The sequence below is a fragment of the Moschus berezovskii genome, chromosome 21 (genome assembly GCF_049115385.1).
Source record: "Moschus berezovskii isolate FMDL1 chromosome 21, NW_MosBer_1.0, whole genome shotgun sequence".
Taxonomy (NCBI): domain Eukaryota; kingdom Metazoa; phylum Chordata; class Mammalia; order Artiodactyla; family Moschidae; genus Moschus; species Moschus berezovskii.
The window spans coordinates 36,368,367-36,387,238 of NC_142480.1; the positions used below are offsets into that span (position 1 = coordinate 36,368,367).

Sequence of the window (18,872 nt, forward strand, 5' to 3'; positions counted from 1 at the left end):
TCTGTAACCACAGACAACTAACCCTCTAAGCCCAGAGTACTTGCTGGCCCTGTCAACAAGAAAATTCTACATTGGACTTCCCCAGTGGTTCAGTGGTTAAGAATCTACCTGCCAGGGCAGGGGACACAGGTTCGATCCCTGGTCTGGGACCATCCTACATGCTGTGGAGCAGTTAAGCCCATGCACCACAACTACTGAGCCAGCATGCTCCAACTACTAAAGCCTGTGCTCCACAAGTGAAAAGCCTTTGCTTGCTACAACTAGAGAAATCCCACACGCAGCAGCGAAGACCTTGCACACCCAAAAAAATAATTTTTAAAAAAGAAAATTCTATATAAAGTTACTTTTAAAAAAAATCTTAGCTAATTTACCAGCTGCTACCGCTGCTAAGTCACTTCAGTCGTGTCCGACTCTGTGCCACCCCACAGACAGCAGCCCACCAGGCTCCCCCGTCCCTGGGATTCTCCAGGCAAGAACACTGGAGTGGGTTGCCATTTCCTTCTCCAATGTGTGAAAGTGAAAGTGAAGTCGCTCAGTCGTGTCCGACCCTTAGTGACCCCACGGACTGCAGCCTACCAGGCTCCTTCATCCATGGGATTTTCTAGGCAAGAGTACTGGAGTGGCTTGCCATTGCCTTCTCCGAATTTACCAGCAAGTGCACCCAAATATGTTAATGTAGCTGACTCATGTTGGATGGTTTCCAGAGAACTGAAGCAGTTCTCTCAGCATATAATGTGAGAACCAAATAGTGAAACCAATGACCCTATAATAGATTTTTTTTTTTTCCCCTGCCTTTCGATGCAAACACATGAAATACCTAATTTCAGTTCAAACTCATTTCCCTTTTATTAAAGTCCAAGTTACATTACATGGTTTGGTGCTCAACACAGGGAAACTTGTTTGAATAAGGTAATATGTTATCATCAGTATTTCCAGGTGACTGTTTACAATCAAGTAGCATTATCAGTAAGTCCTTGGGAAGCCCATCTGTAAGAGAAAACACGAAAAATTAGCTGGGAAATAAAGAAAAGATAGAAATCTTACTAAAAATAACCTCTAGAGCAACAGCCCAAGGAAATTGCTGCCTCTGTGTAGTCTCTTCTGCTCTTTCTTAATCCTGCCTGAAATCAACACACCAGGTACTAGCTGTTTGGCTTTTTTGTTGTTATCCACCTGGTAATTATTAAGGTAGTATTCTTTTCTAATCAGAAAAGTATTGGGGAGCTGCCCTCTTAAAAATGTTAAAGAAATACAGTGTTACTGCAGCTAGAAAATATCCTATATAACAAAGATCTTCTGGAGTCCTTGGAATACTACTTGATAAATGAAAGCCTTTTCACGTTTCACAAAGATGTGCTATCTGGCTTCAGGGGAGCAGGAAGAGACAGTGGTGATACAGAGATGGACAAAGATAAAATTAAGACTCTTCTTTCAAAGCAAGCTGTAAAAAGAGATCTCAAAATTGAATTCAAAGCCTCAGGCATTTTCTGCTCAGTTTGTGGAGCAGACTGAATGTAGGTATTTTTTGAGTTTAAGATGTTTAGAGTGTGAAATTAGGTGTGAAATTAGGTGTTCACTAATGGTACCCTAACCATGCTCACTGGTTCTTTATCTTGTGAGGATCTGATACTAGCTTCTTAAATAATTTTGGGTCCACTTCTATTCAAAGTTTTATAAAATAGCTTAGTTCCACCTTTTAAAAATAAACTTCGCCACATCCCCTGACCGGGATCCAACCGGGTGGCGGAGGTCAAAGCGGAAGGGTTTTCAATCTCTTGTCCAAGGAGTGCCACTCCCAGGCCGGCAAGCAGAGATCGGCGGAGAGCGACGCCTGGGAGCTGCAGTTCGCAGAAGCGGAGAACAGACTGCAGATGGGGGGCTGCAGGAAGAAATGCCTCTCTATCCTCAAAATCTTGCAAGATCGTCACCTGGAACTGCCAGCCCAGCCCCTCAACAACTACCACATGAAGACTGGTTTCCTACGAGTGCGAGAAGCATCCCCGGGAGTCGGACTGGGACGAGTCCTGCCTGGGTGATAGGCTGAACGGGATTTTGCTTCAACTCATCTCCTGCCTGCAGTGCCGGCGGTGTCCTCACTACTTCCTACCAAACTTAGATCTGTTTCAAGGCAAGCCTCACTCGGCTCTGGAGAATGCTACCAAACAAACGTGGCGACTGGCGAGGGAGATCCTGACCAACCCGAAAAGTGTGGAGAAACTTTAGAGGACAATTTTAATCGAGAGCCGAAATGTGATTATACTATTCATTCTTAAAGTTCTCATGCAGTGTAAACTTCCTGTTTGATTCCTATCTAATATTCCACTCAGCAGTGCAAACAATCTCTTCCTTCAAAAGGAGTGCTAACGCAACCGCTTAAGGCATCATCTCACCCACTCCTCCAAGGGGAGAAAAGTAGGGAGAGCAGATGGAGAACACCCCAAACCCACAAGTACTAGACTTCTTTACAAAGGATTTCCTATCGCCCTTGAAAAGTACACAGGAACACCCGGAAAACAGCCTGGCTGTACCGCAAGACTGCAGTGAACGCTGCCTAAGTATCAGAGGATTATAGCAATCTTGGCTGTGAGTAAACATGATTTGGATATGCCATGTGAAGGAAAGTGTAATGTTTATTTTTATTTGTAAAAAATATTGTGATCTCACATTGTCTTTGAAAGTGTGGATGTTGGTGTTTTGTGATTTGGTGAACAAAAGCTAAATTGGCATTTTGGATACTTCCAGACATTTTCCACTAACAAAGATATAATTTAAAGGTAGATTTCCTCCTGGTACTTTTAATCTGTCTTTAAAAGTGTCTGAACTTTAAAAAGTTTACATTTTGTTTCAAATATATTGCTCGTTCTATTTCTAACATTCCATAAATATACTTGAAATGTTATTTAAATATATTCAAAGAAATCTGAATTCAGCTTATATAATAACGCTTGAATATCTGAATTGTATATTTGAAAAATGCACTTGAAATACACTGGATAATTACTTTTGTGATTTAGATTTTAATTTCTGTTGCTGGTTTATATTTAATTAGAAGCTAATAAATGAAGTAAAATAAAACTTGTTGTGTCTCACTTTAAATCGTTTTCCTGTCAAAAGATGTAATGCTTCAATGTGAAAACTGAATCACTGAATATTTTAAACATTTTGAGAAATATGCTAATGAAATAATTAAAAATAAAACTTTAAAATATTGGCAAAAAAAATAAAAATAAACTTCTTCTTACTCTTAGGAAGCAAACCTTCTTCCTATTCCTTAAATATTTAAGCCTCATTATTTACATCTGAGAAATAAGACTATGGCCTTAGTAAATGCTTTAGTACTGCAATGCCTACAAAGGATGTGTGGCATAGTAAAAACAATGGACTCTGGAGCCAGACTGCCTTGGTTTAAATGTGGGTTCCTCTACTACTTGTACAACTTTGGACAAGGTGCCTCATTTTCTTCATCAGTAAAATAGTAAAATGGGAATAAATAATAATAGTAAGTACTTCACAGGACTGTTCATGAGGATTAAATGAGTTTATAAAGCACATAAAACAGTACCTCACACATAATAAGAGTTATATACACTATATGTGTTTGTTAAATAAAATAAATATAAGGGTTATTACTTATGTATTTTTTCTGTTTTACAAAGGATTTTCTGCGTACTGCTCACTACCTGGCAATCTTGTGACTGGTTTTATTACCTAGTCTGTATTTTCCACAAGGTATCAAGTTTGTATTACCAATGAATATTACCTATTATATTTCAACTTGGGCATACAAAAACAAAGGCATCAAATTAATAAAACCCTGACGTTAAAAATAAAGATGTATAAAAGCATGCATGATGAATATCTGGTATGTAGCAGATTACCTTAACTGAGGGGAGGTTCAAGAGCTGGAATTAGGAAAAAGGTACAGAGAGGGCTTCAACTCTATGTGAAACCACTCATTTCTTGGGGGAGAGGGAGAAACTAAAGCAAATATGGCAAAAATAATATCTCAAAATTTGGGTATGGTTACATTTATTCCCTATGCTATTCTTTACCCTTGAAATATTTTATATAGATTTTAAAGTAGGTTTTTTAACTTGCTTTACACTAATGAAAGAACAATTATAACATCTAGAAACAACAATTCTAGCTCTTTAATCATCACAGGTACTCTCTAAGCTCACAGCCTCTAACAAAGCCATGAAAAGGTCTTTCTCTGAGAATACTGTAATGCCACTCACTCACCCCTCCCTGGATCCTTTCTTGCCTTATTCAGGTATACCTTACCCATGGGGTTTACACTTTGTCGAGGCCCAGTTCCTCTGGAGTGGAGATTCCCAGTTCATTCAAAGTTGGTCTAAGTTCCTGGATGACATAGGGGTAGATTTCCTTATGAGGTCCTGCTTTGTCCTAATGGCAAAGAAAATACTCACATTTAGCTCCAAAAAGCTGTCTCTATTAATAAAATGAAGCTGAAAATGCTTTCAGTCATATGCAGAGGCTAGTAGCACAGAATACAAGTCACCTACTTTTCAGTTAACATAATCGTTCAAAAGAGAGAGCAACTGATATAGGCACTATTCAAAGCAGGCTGTTAAGACACCTGGAGACTAAGACTACTAAATCCAGGGGGAAAAACATTTTAAAGCCTGAGTTACTGGAAAAGAAGGTGGTGATGACAGAATTTTGTGATGGCAATTAAATATGCCCAGCAGGCAACAGGAATAATTAAGTTAACACGAAAAAAGTTTCTTAATTTGCCTCAATTTGAGACCCTAACTGGATTAACTACTGGTGCTGAATGGATTGATAGCCCACAGAACCCTTAATTATCTTACCCATTTTAGATAAAGTATTGTCACACTTTCCCTCTTACAGACCTTGCATTTCTTTCCTATAGAACATAAAAGTCTTTTCATGGAGAGCTACACGTAGAGATTACTTATTTCCAAGGCAAGAGAGCTTTGAGGAATACTTACCATAATATACAATTATACCTACACTGTCACAACATTCTTCAGAGACAAATATTAGAAGGTCAAATAGACTAAGACAGTGTCAAGTTATTATATTATTCTTCTAACAAATTCTAGGTCTCCTTAAGTGTATTTTTTAAATTATAAAATTCTTATTTAAAATTCAACGCATTAAGTTGTTCATTATAAAAAAAACTATAATCAAATGAGAGGAAAGTATATATCCTTACATTTTGATCATTCTCTCTACACTTTTTAATAAAAAGGGGATATACCACAAAAAATTATTTCATAATTTCCTTCAATTAATATAACATGAATATCTTAAATGTTAAATACACTTCTACAGCATTAATAATAACCTCCTCCCATTTTAAGAAACCACTGGCGACACTTAATTTCATATTACAAGCAGTACAAAGATAAACTGCAATTCTTAATTATTTCCTTAAGATAAATTCTCAAATGGGACTGCTGAAATTCTAACAAAATAAATTCCTGAATAAATTCTCCCAAATACTAGAGAATATAACCACAATGTACATTCCCTCTAACTGTATAAAAACTAATTTCAGGTATTTTAACAATTTCAAAAATACAGACTACGCTAATAGCTAATCAATAGTCCACCTACTTCCAGAACAACTTTAGCATTGTTATTTCACTTACCTTAACAACCTCTAGGATGCGAACTGCACTAGCAAAATCATTTAAACGTCTGCATGCCCGCAAAGCAGCATCAATGATTTTAGGTTCTGGAACCAGGTCATAGCCAACAAGTGTGTTCATCCCTGTCAAATTAAAAAAAGGGGTCATATCAATCTGGAAAATCCTCACTTAAACTACATTAGTTATATTTTTTTATTGAACCATAGACATGTCATCTTGTCTGTTTGATCTGCTATTCTTTTTCTGGCTCTACCATATGGCATGCAGAACTTCCCTTCCATGGATCAAACCTATGCTTCTTTCAGTGAAAGCATGGAGTCTTAACCACTTTACCACCAAGTAAGTCCCTGGGCCTCTATTATCTCTAAAATGAGATAATGGGGAATTCCCTGGTGGTCCAATGGTTAGAACTTGGCATTTCCACTGCCCGGGGCCTGGGTTTGATCCTTGATTGGAGAACAAAGATCCTATAAACCACTGTAGTACAGCCAAAAAAATAATAACCTTGAGAGTGACCTTAAATGCAAACACTATTTTCAAAGTTAGCTGGTTTCTTTTCAAACAAGACGGTCATTTTCAACTCATATCTTTAACTCTTAGTACAATGTATGTACTTTGACTGCTTTAAAATAGATCTGACTGAAAAATAATCTAAAAACAACCAGGGAAATGCTTAAGGAGAAAGTAATGAAGCCCAAATGAGGACTTCAAGGTGATATAGAGAACCATTAGTGCAGTCATATACATTCAACCAGAAAATAATGGGCATGATTACTTTTGGCTCTGCACAAAATGACAAATCATAAAATTTAAGATTCTCTTAATGGGAATGCAGAACTGTTCTTTTCATTACTTCTACTCAAGATTATCCAATAAGAATTTCCCTAGTTGCAGCAAAATGGAGTCATTACATGCCTTTGGAGAAGTATGAAGCACTTAGATTTCTGGCTTTTATTAATTTTAAAATATTAAAGGACACCAGTGACTGCAATGCTAGAATATAGTCACAGAATGAATTCTTTGTCTGAGATAAACCACCTACACTTAAAATTATCTATCAGTCTACTAGCTTGGTTATTATTGCTACTTACTCATGTTAAATGCACATTTACAAATTTAGGATAAACAAGTTCTAGTTTACTCTGATAGGACATTTACTCAGGGCAAGACAGATAAATCATAACCGAGAATAAAAATAACAAAAATCCCAAACTATTACCAAGAGGGGAAGAAAACCAAATGACTACTTATCTATTTATTAAAAGTTACACAAGTGGTAAATCTTGCTCACCTTGGCCTATCTCTATAGCAGTGAAGATTTTGTCCCTCAGGAGACATTTTTGGTTGTCACAACTGGGGGTTTGTGGGGGTGTTAGCATCTAGTGGGTAGAAACCAAGGATGCTGCTCAACATCCTACAATGCAAAGGACAGCCCCTGCCACAAAGAACTGTCTGGCCCAAAACATCAACTGTGCCTCCTTCAAAATCCTGCTTTACAGGAAACGCTTCTTCTGGAAACTAGAAACTTTCCTAACTGCAAGAAGCATGACAATACCCAGTCTACATGATACATGTTTTCAAAATACAGCTGACCTTTGAACGTGGGTTTGAACTCTATGTGTCCACTTACACACAGATTTTTTTCATAAATACTACATGATCTGAATCCATATATGGAGAACCTTGGACTCAGAACTGTGGATCAGGAGGGCCAACTGTAAAGTTGTATATGGATTTTCTATGCGCAAGTGGGCATCAATATCCCTAACCCCCAAGTTTTTCAAGGGTTAACTGTAGTTACTTTTAACAGAATAGTGGAAAACTGCGCAGCAGTTCATAATTCTGTATTAAAATAGACACATATGCCTGTGTTCCAATTACCTTTACGCAACTCCCAAGCATCAATATCTGGCTTATTGAAGTATGTCACCCAGCGAGCATCAAACTCCTCGTCTGTCTCATGTGACCCATGGGAGTAGCAGCGAAGTGACTGGACAGCTACAGGGGAGGAAGAACAGTAACTTCAATGTACCGAAGTAGGACTTGACTGGTTTTTTCCTTTTTTGGGTGTGTCTTAAAATACACACAACACAAAGTCTACTATCTTAATCATTTCTAAATGTACAGTTCAGTGGTACACATCCATTCAATGCCTTAGGTTTTGAATCAGCTCTGCATGTCATGGTAAAAAAATTATTCACCAGGTCAAATGAAATAAATCTTCTGTACTGATTTGAAAAAAACATCTTAAAAAAAACTAAGCACAGAGGGACTTCCCTGGTGGTCCAATGGTTAAGGCGTTGACCTCCCAGTGCAGGGGACCTGGGTTCGATCCCTGATCAGGGAACTAGATCCCACATGCCTCAACTAAGAACCCGCATGCTGAAATGAAGATCCTGCGTACTGCCACTAAGACCCAGCACAGCCAAAAAAAAAAAATTAAGCACAGAAAAGTAAAACATAAAGTACTACAGATGTATGTTTATGCTTTTCTCACTTATGTGTAACGCTGGTGTGTAACTGTTAACAGTGGTTATCTTTGGAAAGAAAAATTTTCTTTATACACTTTTTATCATAAACAGTATTAATTCCTAATTTAAAAATAATGTTCATTGTTGGGAATGCCCTGGTGGTCCAATGCTTATGACTCTGTGCTTCAACTGCCCAGGGCCTGGGTTCAAGTCCTGACTGGGGAACTAAGATCCCTTAAGTTGCACAGCCAAGAAGTGTAAAATGATGTCTATTCTATGTTTTTTTTGGCTGTGCCATGTGGCATGTGGGATCTTAAGTGTTTCCAGATCAAGGAGGAACCTGTGCCCCCTTCAGTAGAATCACAGAGCCCTAACCACTGGACTGCTAGGGAATTCCCTCCATTCTAGTTATTAAGCAGATTTCTAACATATATTTTCTTAATTTAAAAAGTCACAATGAGAAGCACAAGCACCACAAGTGAAGAGTAGCCCCCACTCACACACCTAGAAAAAGACCACTAGAAGCAAGGGAGACCCAGCGCAGCTAACAATTAAAAAAAAATAGTTCACTTACACTCAATGAAAAAATGTTTTATTAGATTTCTAAGAAGTGAGATTTTTAAATATAACACTATCAAGAAAACAGGACGCCCTTAGCAGTCTGCTCCCAATCAGTATACCCTTTTCCAGTACCATATGAAAAGCCTTTCATTTTCAGTTTCTGCTTGTAACTGGACAGTGAATTGGGAGTTAAGAAATCTAAATTCCTTCTGAATATCCTCTGAATGGGGCAGGAGGTGGGAGAAGGAATTACATTTGGGTTTTAGGAGGCAGCAGAGCCTAGTGGTCAGATACTTCTAGGCTCTTCACTCTCTTGTTGTTAATTAACTCAGGTTTTATATTCCTTATCTGTAAAATGCAGATACCACTACCTTAGCAGAGTATGATGATTAAAAATGAAAGCCAGGTTAACGTTTTGCCTAGGGCTTAGTAACCTTGTAGGTATGTACTCAATGTAGCTTTATAATCCTTATCTAGAAGTATCTTAATTGATCTTTTATAGAGATTATAATGCATAGAAATAAAACATTCTTCAAATTGCACCTCTTATTATATGAATTATAAGAGCTTGGTATAATTTCTAGTTATTTTTAAAAGCTTAACATATCAAAAACAAACTTTCAGCCTGCCATCACCCAAAATTTGTAAACCATCTTTTTCAAAAACTAAAGTTATCCTTAGCTGAATAAAGTGCAAGTATATAATCAAAGCATAAACTGTTAGGCAATTCCTGATCAAGTGAAATATACACCTACCAAACACAGTAATTCCACTTCTAACTATTTACTCAAGAAAAATGAAGTATATAATTCTCTCCCAAGAGGCAACTATTAAGTGTACCTTCCCAATCATCCAGTAAATTGTTTCATGATAACGAATTTCTTTTCTTCACTGCTGGGCATGGATTTCACTAGATGACTGTGGTTTTGTTTTTCAACTGTGAAAAAGATGACCAACAAATGCAAATCCTAGTCAGGGAGATCAATGATCACCTTCAATGATTTGTTTACCTTCCTTCTGAGAGTCCCAAATTACAAACTGGTTGTATTAAAAAACAAAGACAGTGCATGAGATAGCTGTTTAGAAAACCAAGCAAGCACTGGGAACACACAGATCCCAGGTTGAGGAAAACGCACTTTCCCAATGGTTTACATTATATTCCTTATTCCAGTCATAGGTAAAGCATATCTATTCTTCTAGTTATGGACATGCTTAACATTCTGATTTTTAGGTAAATTATATCCCTCACACCACCCCTATGTACAGCATTTCCACCTAGTTTTGAGGCTTGTATGGTAAACTGTTTTGGAAAACAATTACTCGGTGTTTTTATATAAAGGTTCCAGAGTAGAAAAAGGGAAGCATCTGTAAAAAAAACTGGGACATTTCCAGGGCTACAATCTAAAATTCTAACACTGCTTTTTGGCATTCCATTAAGCAAGTTGTTTGTTGTTGTTGTTGTTGTTTTTTTTAAAGCAAACATATTTAGAAAAATTAAGTGGCTCATTAATTCCCTTCAGTAAGTAAACAGCTCAGACAAAGCTCAAAGAACAGGTATGTTGGTGGTGGTGATTCTAAGGCATAATGGAAAGAACTGACTAACGTAAAGAGTACATAAACGAGCTCAAAGACAGCTATACAGAAGTACAAGGTTTAGGGGCCCAAAAGCTGGAAATCGATAAATGTGGGAGTGGTGCAGAAAAGGTTGAAAGGTAATAAAAAATGCTACTTAAATTTAGCCCCCACAAAGAAAGAGAAAGCAGAAACTCCGCCCACCTTTTCACAGCAGCCTATCAGGGTAAGGAATAGGGGTGGGGACGGTGGAACTTTTAAGGGTTAGGTGGACAATCTAGCAATTATTCAAAATATTTAATTATCTAATTCAGTAGTTATTGGAAAACAATAAAGTTACAAGGTGGAGGCTGGAAGTGGGATAAAATAGGAAGTTTGGGTTGCTACTTATTTACAGCAAACTTGAAGCTCCCCAGGTTAACCCCTCCAGAGCTCTTTCATTCGACCTTGGATAGCCTCATCCAAGAATCTTAAGTCTTTCTAACTTTTAATTGCATGAAATTTCTTCAGTCTCATAATGATAATAAACCTCACCTATAATATGCAAAAATGAAAGCCACTATAAAAACAAAGCAAATATGTTTCAAGCATTTGTGCCAGGAAAAGTGCTGAGAGTTAACATTATCTCATTTAAACCTCACAACTATTAAATAGTATCCCAATTTTAGACTTAGGCAACTGAGTCTTAGGGTTTAACTAACATGTCCAAGGTCACACAGCTAGAAAGTAGTTGACATGAATGTAACCATGACTGCCTCCTTGTGGCAAATATTTAGGTTTATGGGACAGCACCTAAAATAAAAGTTTTTGTATATGAATTACGCTTAAGAGGGCGGCTAGAATGATTAGGAGATAAATCACTTTGTCTAACCTTAGCAAGAGTTTGAGTTCATACGTTTAAATAAGCATGCTTAGGGGCCAAATTTCATAATGTAGCATATACTACCATCATGGGCTGAAATCAAAGTGTAGTTAAAATAATTAAAAGTGCTAGACACAAAGTCTCCAGGAACAGACATAACCGGAAAGCAGAACAAGAGACAGGAATCAGCAGAACATCTTATCCTCCGTTATCAGGCTTCTAACCGGAAGCAAAAACATAAAGCTTCCCCGTATTTGCAGAACCCCCTATTTCTGGGTCTGTGATACCCGATTTCTGAAATAAGAGTCTCATCATAAGATCTATCAAGTCAGTCCCTCTTCCAGGCCTCAGGAAGTAACTACACACGTCGATCTATCGTAAAAGTGAAAGAATTAGAACGTGGCACGGCAGTCTCTAAAAATACCAGAGTGGTCTACTTAAGTGACCGACAAAACGCTAACCGAGATATGTCTGATGAAAAGACTAAAACTGTTGCACACGGAAGTATAACGTGTTCTTGGAAGACGCTGGGGGCGGCGGTGCCGGGGACCCCGGAGGGATCACCCCCGCCCCTACCCTGAGCTCAATGTCACCTTCGCCGAAGCGCTGCAGGCCGGCGGTGGCCACTCCTAGTCAGGTGGCCGCAGGGTCAGCGCCGGGGCACGGTCACAGCCTGGGGACCGAAGGGGTCCGGTGGGCGCGGGAGGTGCGCTGCGCCCCTTCCTTGGCGCCCACAGCAGGTCCACATTTGATGGGTCCGCGGTGCCCGCACCAGGAAGTCGCGCCGAGGGGGGCCCCGGGGGCGCGCCCTCGAGTCCTCCACAACTCGAGGCGCCGGCGAGAACGGCAAGCGGTCACCAGGTTCGGCCGCCGGCCCGCAAGGCAGGAGCTAGGCCTCTGGGAGAGCCTGCCATCGCGCGGCGGCGGGGGCCCAGGTCACCGCAAGGACACGCGGGCGCGGACAGCGGCATGCGGGAGCCTTACCGGCGGCGGGGCCGGGAGCCGGAGAGGGGTGCAGGAGGCCTCGAGGGCTGGCCCGAGCGACTGCGGCTGCAGCTGCAGAGCAGCGGCGGACAGCGGCGCCTAGCATGACGGCGATGGCGGCGCACAGGTTAAGGCTGAAGAGAAGCCGGGTGTGAGCCCGCGACCGCTAGGGAGCTCGTGGGGGCCGTACTCACGCACCGACGCACGGTGGGCGGAGCATAAGCGTCGGCCCACTGCGGCGCTCGCGCCTCGGCGGAAAGAGGGCGTCACGCAGCCACCGGCGGGCTACGGCGGCGCGCTGAGGACAAACTATTTCGGCGCCGCTTCCCACGGCTCTCTGGTCCGTTGGACTGCAGCGGCCGTTGTGGAGCAAGGAATAGAAGGAAGGGGAAGAGCCGTCAGTAGACAGTAGCGCGGTTCAGATCCGGCTCGGGAGACGACTCCTGCACCTCAACATGCGAAAATAACGATACTGCTGCTGCTGCCAAGTCGCCTCAGTCGTGTCCGACTCTGTGCTACCCCATAGACGGCAGCCCACCAGGCTCCCCCGTCCCTGGGATTCTCCAGGCAAGAACACTGGAGTGGGTTGCCATTTCCTTCTCCAATGCGTGAAATTGAAAAGTGAAAGTGAAGTCGCTCAGTCGTGTCCGACTCTTAGTGACCCCACGGACTGCAGCCTACCAGGCTCCTCCGTCCATGGGATTTTCTAGACAAGAGTACTGGGGTGGCTTGCCATTGCCTTTTCCGAAATAACAATACAAATTATAATAACAACAACAACAAAAAAAACCTTCTTTGCTTTTTCCTTCCCAGGTTTCAGCCTGAAATAAGAGAGTGGGACAGAACGACTGCCTTCGTATAAAGGACCTTATTGGTAACTATTCTTATACCAGAAACCCGCAAGCATTCAGAGAGTCCAATCACTTGACTTTACAGAGAACAAATGGGCTCTGAAACTAGATTGCTTGCCGGCAGTCGAGGCTCTTTTCACCGAATTCCCAGTTCCAGCACTCACCTGGACATTTCTGGTGATATACCCTCCTCCAATCCCTACGGGAGGGGGGTTGATTAAGTGCAAGATATTTTTTTGGGGGGGTGCTTCTGGGCTTAGTTGTGACACGTGGGGTCCTCCGTTTTCTCATGCAGGATCCTTTGTTGGCCGGGGAGAGGACGTTTAAGTGGCACTCCCGTCTCCAGGGTTCGTGGGCTCAGTAGTTGTGGCCGCTGGGGACTTAGTTGCTCTGTAGCATGTGGCATCTTAGCTCCCCAACCAAGGATTGAATCCGCATCCTCTGCAAGGCGGATTCTTAACCACTGGGCCATCAGGGAATTCCCCAGTGCCAAGACTTTTAACATCTAATTTGGCCTCATTAACTGCAGTCTGACCTTGAGTTCCTCAGCAGTGGGACCACTTTCCCCAGGCCTGAATTACCTAGCTGCCATGCAATGTTAATGACACAAGTCTCTTGTCTTGTTATCTCTCATTCTCTATCCCTGGAACTACTGAGGAAAGAAAAGATGGGGATTCAGGCTTTGCTTCCTGACTCTAGGCCCTGTCTCTCAGGTTTCAGCAGATAACCCTTTTCTGCTTCCTCCCTAGCAGTATGACTTTAAGGGGTATGAACCTGGCTGGGAAAATGATAAAAACGTATTTTCGAAAGCACTGTCCTCATTTTCTCCCACCAAAATATTGAAAAGACACCTGGGGAAGATATGACCTCTTTGATTTCAATTAATATTCATTAAGTTGCCAAGCACTGGAAGCCCAGGAGACGGCAGGGCTCTCATGATTAAGAAAGCACTGGAAGGGACTTCCCTGGTGGTCCAATGGTTAAGAATCTGCCTGCCAATTCAGGGGACATGGGCTCGATCCCTCCTCTGGGAAGATCCCACATGCTGAGGAGCAACTAAGTCCATGGGCCATGACTACTGGGACCCCAGTGTCTAGAGCCAGTGCTCTGCAACAAGAGAAGCCACTGCCATGAGAAGCTCAAGAACCACAAGGAAGAGTAACCCCCATTTGCCTCAACTAGAGAAAGCTGGTGAGTCACAGTGAAGACCCAGTGCAGGCAAAAATATAAATAAATAAATATATTTTAAAAATAAAGAAAAAGGACTGGAAAAATAATCTAGAAAGAGGTGGATATATGTATATGTGTAACTGATTCACTTTGTTGTGCAGCAGAAGTTAACACTGTAAATCAACTATATCCCAATTAAAATTAAAAAAAAAAAGATAAAAAACTTGAGAAAGAAAGAAAGCAATGAGTTGGGAGTTCCCTGGCAGTCCAGTGGTTAAGATTCAGTGCTTTCACTGCTGTCGCCTGGGTTCAGTCCCTGGCCAGGGAGTTAAGATCCCTCAAGCCTTGCTTGGCTTAAAAAAAAAGAGAAAAAAGCACTGGCTATATGACACTTGAATCCCAGTCCCATATTGTAAGGTACTGTACTTGTCTTTGCCTGCAGTGCCTTAGATTGGCTACTGCAATATTGTATGTTTTTGTTGTTGTTTTCAAAAACAATTATGATCATAATTAATTTTGTGCCACTGCAAGCTACAAACTATTTATTATCCCATCTAAGCCTCATAACAGTGTTGTGAGGTGAGTATTTACTCCTATTTTATGGATGAAGGAATAGACTCAAAGGACACTTGCCCTAGAATCACACAACTGATAAATATTAAGAATAGTGCTTCGATTTGAGCCCAGGTTTGTCTGACTGCAGAAATTTTCTTTCCCCACTCCCCGTGAAGGTAGACTTTGCTGGCTTCTCAGCAAATTCTGAACCCCCGGCTACCTTGAGGGCAGTTCCAAGTCTTTATTACCTGTATTAGTTGTTGCTGTTTTGCTTGTGCTGGATCTTCACTGCTGCGTGTGGGCTTTCTCTAGTTGTGGTGCGCAGGGCCTGTTCTGCATTGTGGTGCACAGGTTTCTCATTGTGGTGGGTTCTCGTTGTGGAGCACAGGCTCTAGGGCACGTGGGCTTCAGCAGTTGTGGCACCAGGGCTCAATGGGCTTTAGTTACCCAAGGTATGTGGAATCTTCCCAGACCAGGGATCGAACATTTGTCCCCTGCACTGGCAGGTGGATTCCCATCCACTGTACCACCAGGAAGTCCCTGTATTAGCTTTATTAATGCTGAATGATAATTTCCCACAAACTAAGTTTAAAACAATACCCATTTATTATTTCTCATTTCTGTAGGTCAGTTATGCCTTCATAGCATAACTGATTTTTCTTCTCAGCGTCTTACAAGACTGAAATCAAGATGTCAGCCAGGTCTGCGGTCTCAACTTGAAGCTCAGAATCCTCTTCCAGGCTTGTTTAGGTTGTTGGCAGAATTCAGTTCCTTGCAGTTGTAAGACTAAGTCCCTGTTTTTTTCTTGCTGTCAGCCAAGGATCACCCTCAGCTCCTAGAGGCCACCCTCAGGGCCTTACCACATGGATCCTCTATAGGTCCCCTCACAGTACCACCATTTATTTCTTCAAACTAACAGGAAAGTACCTCTGACACTTCACCCTCCTTTAAAGGCCTCATCTGATTAGGCTTCAGGCACATCCAGCATAATCTCTCTTGATTAACTCAAAGTAAATGGATTAGTACTAATCTTGGGAATGATATTCCATCACTTGCACAAATTCAGCCCTGTTTATACAAGGCATGTACACTAGGGGACATGAACCCTGGGGGCCATCTTTGAATTCAGCCTATTACCTCACGTAGGTCGGGAAGCCCCTGCTTATTACCAAGTTCTTCTCCAGTTGTGCCCCTGCAGCCCATTCTGTCTACTTCCTCCGGGATGGGTTTAGACCAGACATCTTGGTTCCTGCCCAAGGTTGTCAGGGTCTTTTGACTCTATCATCTTTGGCCGCGAAATCCTTTGCTATCCCAATGGAGAAGCAGCAGCTGGATTTTGATACCTCAGGGATGTCATCATCATCAGTTGATCAGCCTATCAGCTTCCTGCTGCAGCAGAGTCTTCCTCCTGAAAGAGTTGTGATGAGGCATTTCCTCTGATGTGTGCAGAGGGGAGGGATTATTGAGGAGCTTGTACGGACACAGACATTGTTCCATCATGTGACTTTCTAGTAAAGTGAAGTTCACATGCAAAAAAAGTTCTTATCTTTTCTCGTGGGAATTAAGCATACTTTGCGGAAAAAAGTGAATCCTGTCATTTCAAGGCTGGAAGTGGCCTTGTGGCCCTTAGTCTGACTGATCCTATGTTGCTTCCATTTCCAAGTCCCCACTTGGGCACTTCTAGTGATGGGGATCCTAGTACTAGCCTGCTTCGGAAAAGGAGATAAATGTGAGAGGGCACCTGAGAGAATGACATTCTTGCTACTGTTAAATGACAGCTCTGCTGCAGGGCCTTAGGCAAGGTATTCCAATTTCCTGAACCACAGTTAATTCATCTATATAATGATAATAATGATGGAACCTACTAATTTGTTATTGAGAAAATTATGTAACATAGTGCATGTAAAATTCTATGTCCTGCCTGGACATACTTCAATAAATAGAACTCAATAAATGGTGAGTGTTGCATTTTTCTGTTGTAAATTGTAGAAAGTTCTTTTCCCAGGGCATGGCAGGTTGTGAGACTAGGGACAAGGCATGGAGGTGGAGTGGATAAACACCACATGGGTCACCTGGGAATCAGGGAGAAAAGGTGGCAGGAGGAGGTAGCCTTCAAAGGTGATCCTGCTGGGGGCCACAATCCAATGTGAGCGTGTGCTTGCATGCTCAGTCACTTCAGTAGTGTCCAACTCTTTGCAACCCCATGGACTGCAGCCCACCAGGCTCCTCTGTCCAAGGGATTATCTGGAAAAGAACACTGAAGTGGACTGCCATGCCCTCCTCCAGAGGTATCCTCCCAATCCAGGGATTGAACCCGTGTCTCTTATGTCTCCTGCATTGGCAGGTGGGTTCTTTACCACTAGTGCCACCTTGGAAGCCCACTGAATATAGGTAGGAGAGCTCTAATAGTACTTTTTCATAATTAATTAATACTTATTATGTAATTTCCTAAGTTATTACTTTTATGATCGTAACATCATTAAAGGATATAATTTTTGATTGAAATATAATTCACAAACCAGAAAATTTGTCCTTTTAAAGTCTATAATTCAGTGTTCTTTTATTTGCTATGTTGTATAAGCATTATCACTATCTAGTTCCAGAACATTTTCATCATCCCAAAGAGAAACTCCATACCCAATGGCAGTCACTCTTCATTCCCTGAACTCCACCAGCCCTAGGCAACTACAAATCTACTTTCTGTATTTATGGATTTGCTTCACTAGAATTTTCACATAAATATGAATGTCTTTTGGGGTCTGGTTTCTTTCACAGGGCTTCCCTGGTAGCTCAGCTGGTGAAGAATCTGCCTGCAATGCAGGAGACCCCTGTTCAATTCCTGGATTGGGAAGATCCACTGGAGAAGGGATAGGGTACCCACTCCAGTATTCTAGGGCTTCGCTGGTGGCTCAGACAGTAAAGAATCTGCCTGCAATGCGGGAGACCTGAATTCAATCTCTGGATTGAGAAGATCCCCTGAGACGGGAATGGCTACCCACTCCAGTATTCTTGCCTGGAGAATCACATGGACAGAGGAGCCTGGAGGGCTACAGTCCATGGGGTCGCAAAGAGCCAGCCACGACTGAGCAACTTTCTTGCACTTAGAATAATGTTTACAAGATTCATCCATGTTGTAATCAGTTCTTCATTTCTTTTTGTGGCAGAGTTATACTCCATTATATGGGTATTCCACATTTTGTTTACTCATTCATCAGTTAATGGACATTTGAGTTTTTTCCACTTTTTGGCTGTTTTGTACAAGGCTTCTGTGAACATCTGTGTACATGTTTTCATGTGGACACATGTGTTCCATTATTTCCATTATTATATCTAGCAATAATAATGGGTCATAAGGTAAGTCTATGTTTAACTTTTTGAGGAACTGTCAAGGTAGCCTTCATGAACATTCCCATCAGCAATGTATGCAGGTTCCATGTTTTCTGCATCCTTATATATTTTTTAAACAAAGAAAGCTGAGTTTTTGTAGTTGTCTGAACTGGACCCCACACCCTCAGTTTCCTGTCAGGAAACAGGGCCCAGGGCTGGGGTGCTTTGTGTTCTGAGTCCACTAGCTGCTCTCCTAAAGGTTTTTTCCTGTGATGGGATTTAACTTTGGGTTTCTCTTAAGAGTGAGTGTGCCACTCCTTCTAAAAATTATCTCACCAACTAGTCAACCTTGATTAACCATCAAAATCACTCAAGGATCTTATTGAAATACCCATTTCCAGGTCCTTCCTGGGAGATTCTGACCCTGTTGCTTTGAAGTTCAACCCCAGCAATCCATATTTTTAAAAAAATTGTGGGATAATTAACATATAACATGTAATCTACACATTTTTTTTCAGTTGTAATGCAAGGTCTATTTTATTTAGAAATCAATCAGTTATACCAATTAATTTATAACAGCAATCTATATTTTTGACAAGTGCCCTAGGTGGTTCTGATGAGTAAAGATTGGGAAGGCTGGTATTATCCCCACAGCAATCTGGTCCAATTTGCAGATGAGAGAGCTGAGACTCAGAGAAGAATAACTTGCTCTAGATCAGAATCAGCCTCATTTCCTGTAAAGCCTATCATCTGTTCAATATGACACTGTTCAATATGATCTGTTCACATTTGCTTAAAAAAGCCTCTCGCCATGCAAGACTAGACCTTAGCAAACACCCCATATTCCTTTTCCTTATTCCCACTGAAGGTGGTGAGA

The 18,872-nt window shown here is 41.3% G+C and overlaps 1 protein-coding gene and 1 long non-coding RNA gene across 3 annotated transcripts; one reads left to right on the plus strand and one right to left on the minus strand.

Annotated features, from left to right (window-relative positions):
- Positions 1 to 821: 821 nt before the first annotated feature.
- COX5A (cytochrome c oxidase subunit 5A) lies at positions 822 to 12,297 on the minus strand. The gene is made up of 5 exons (XM_055418139.2): positions 12,093 to 12,297; positions 7,524 to 7,640; positions 5,643 to 5,764; positions 4,285 to 4,407; positions 822 to 987 (listed from the first exon to the last, which is right to left on the minus strand). The coding sequence occupies exons 1-4, from the start codon at positions 12,196 to 12,198 to the stop codon at positions 4,294 to 4,296; spliced, it is 459 nt and encodes a 152-aa protein (XP_055274114.1). The 5' UTR covers positions 12,199 to 12,297; the 3' UTR covers positions 822 to 987; positions 4,285 to 4,293.
- Positions 12,298 to 12,433: 136 nt separating this feature from the next.
- On the plus strand, positions 12,434 to 16,618 carry LOC129550451 (uncharacterized). 2 transcript variants are annotated; one of them, XR_016035633.1, is made up of 3 exons: positions 12,434 to 12,673; positions 12,906 to 12,966; positions 15,295 to 16,618. It is a non-coding gene; the product is annotated as an uncharacterized LOC129550451 (long non-coding RNA). The 2 variants fall into 2 exon arrangements; XR_016035632.1 differs by having other exon boundaries at positions 12,434 to 12,659.
- The last annotated feature ends 2,254 nt before the right edge of the window (positions 16,619 to 18,872 follow it).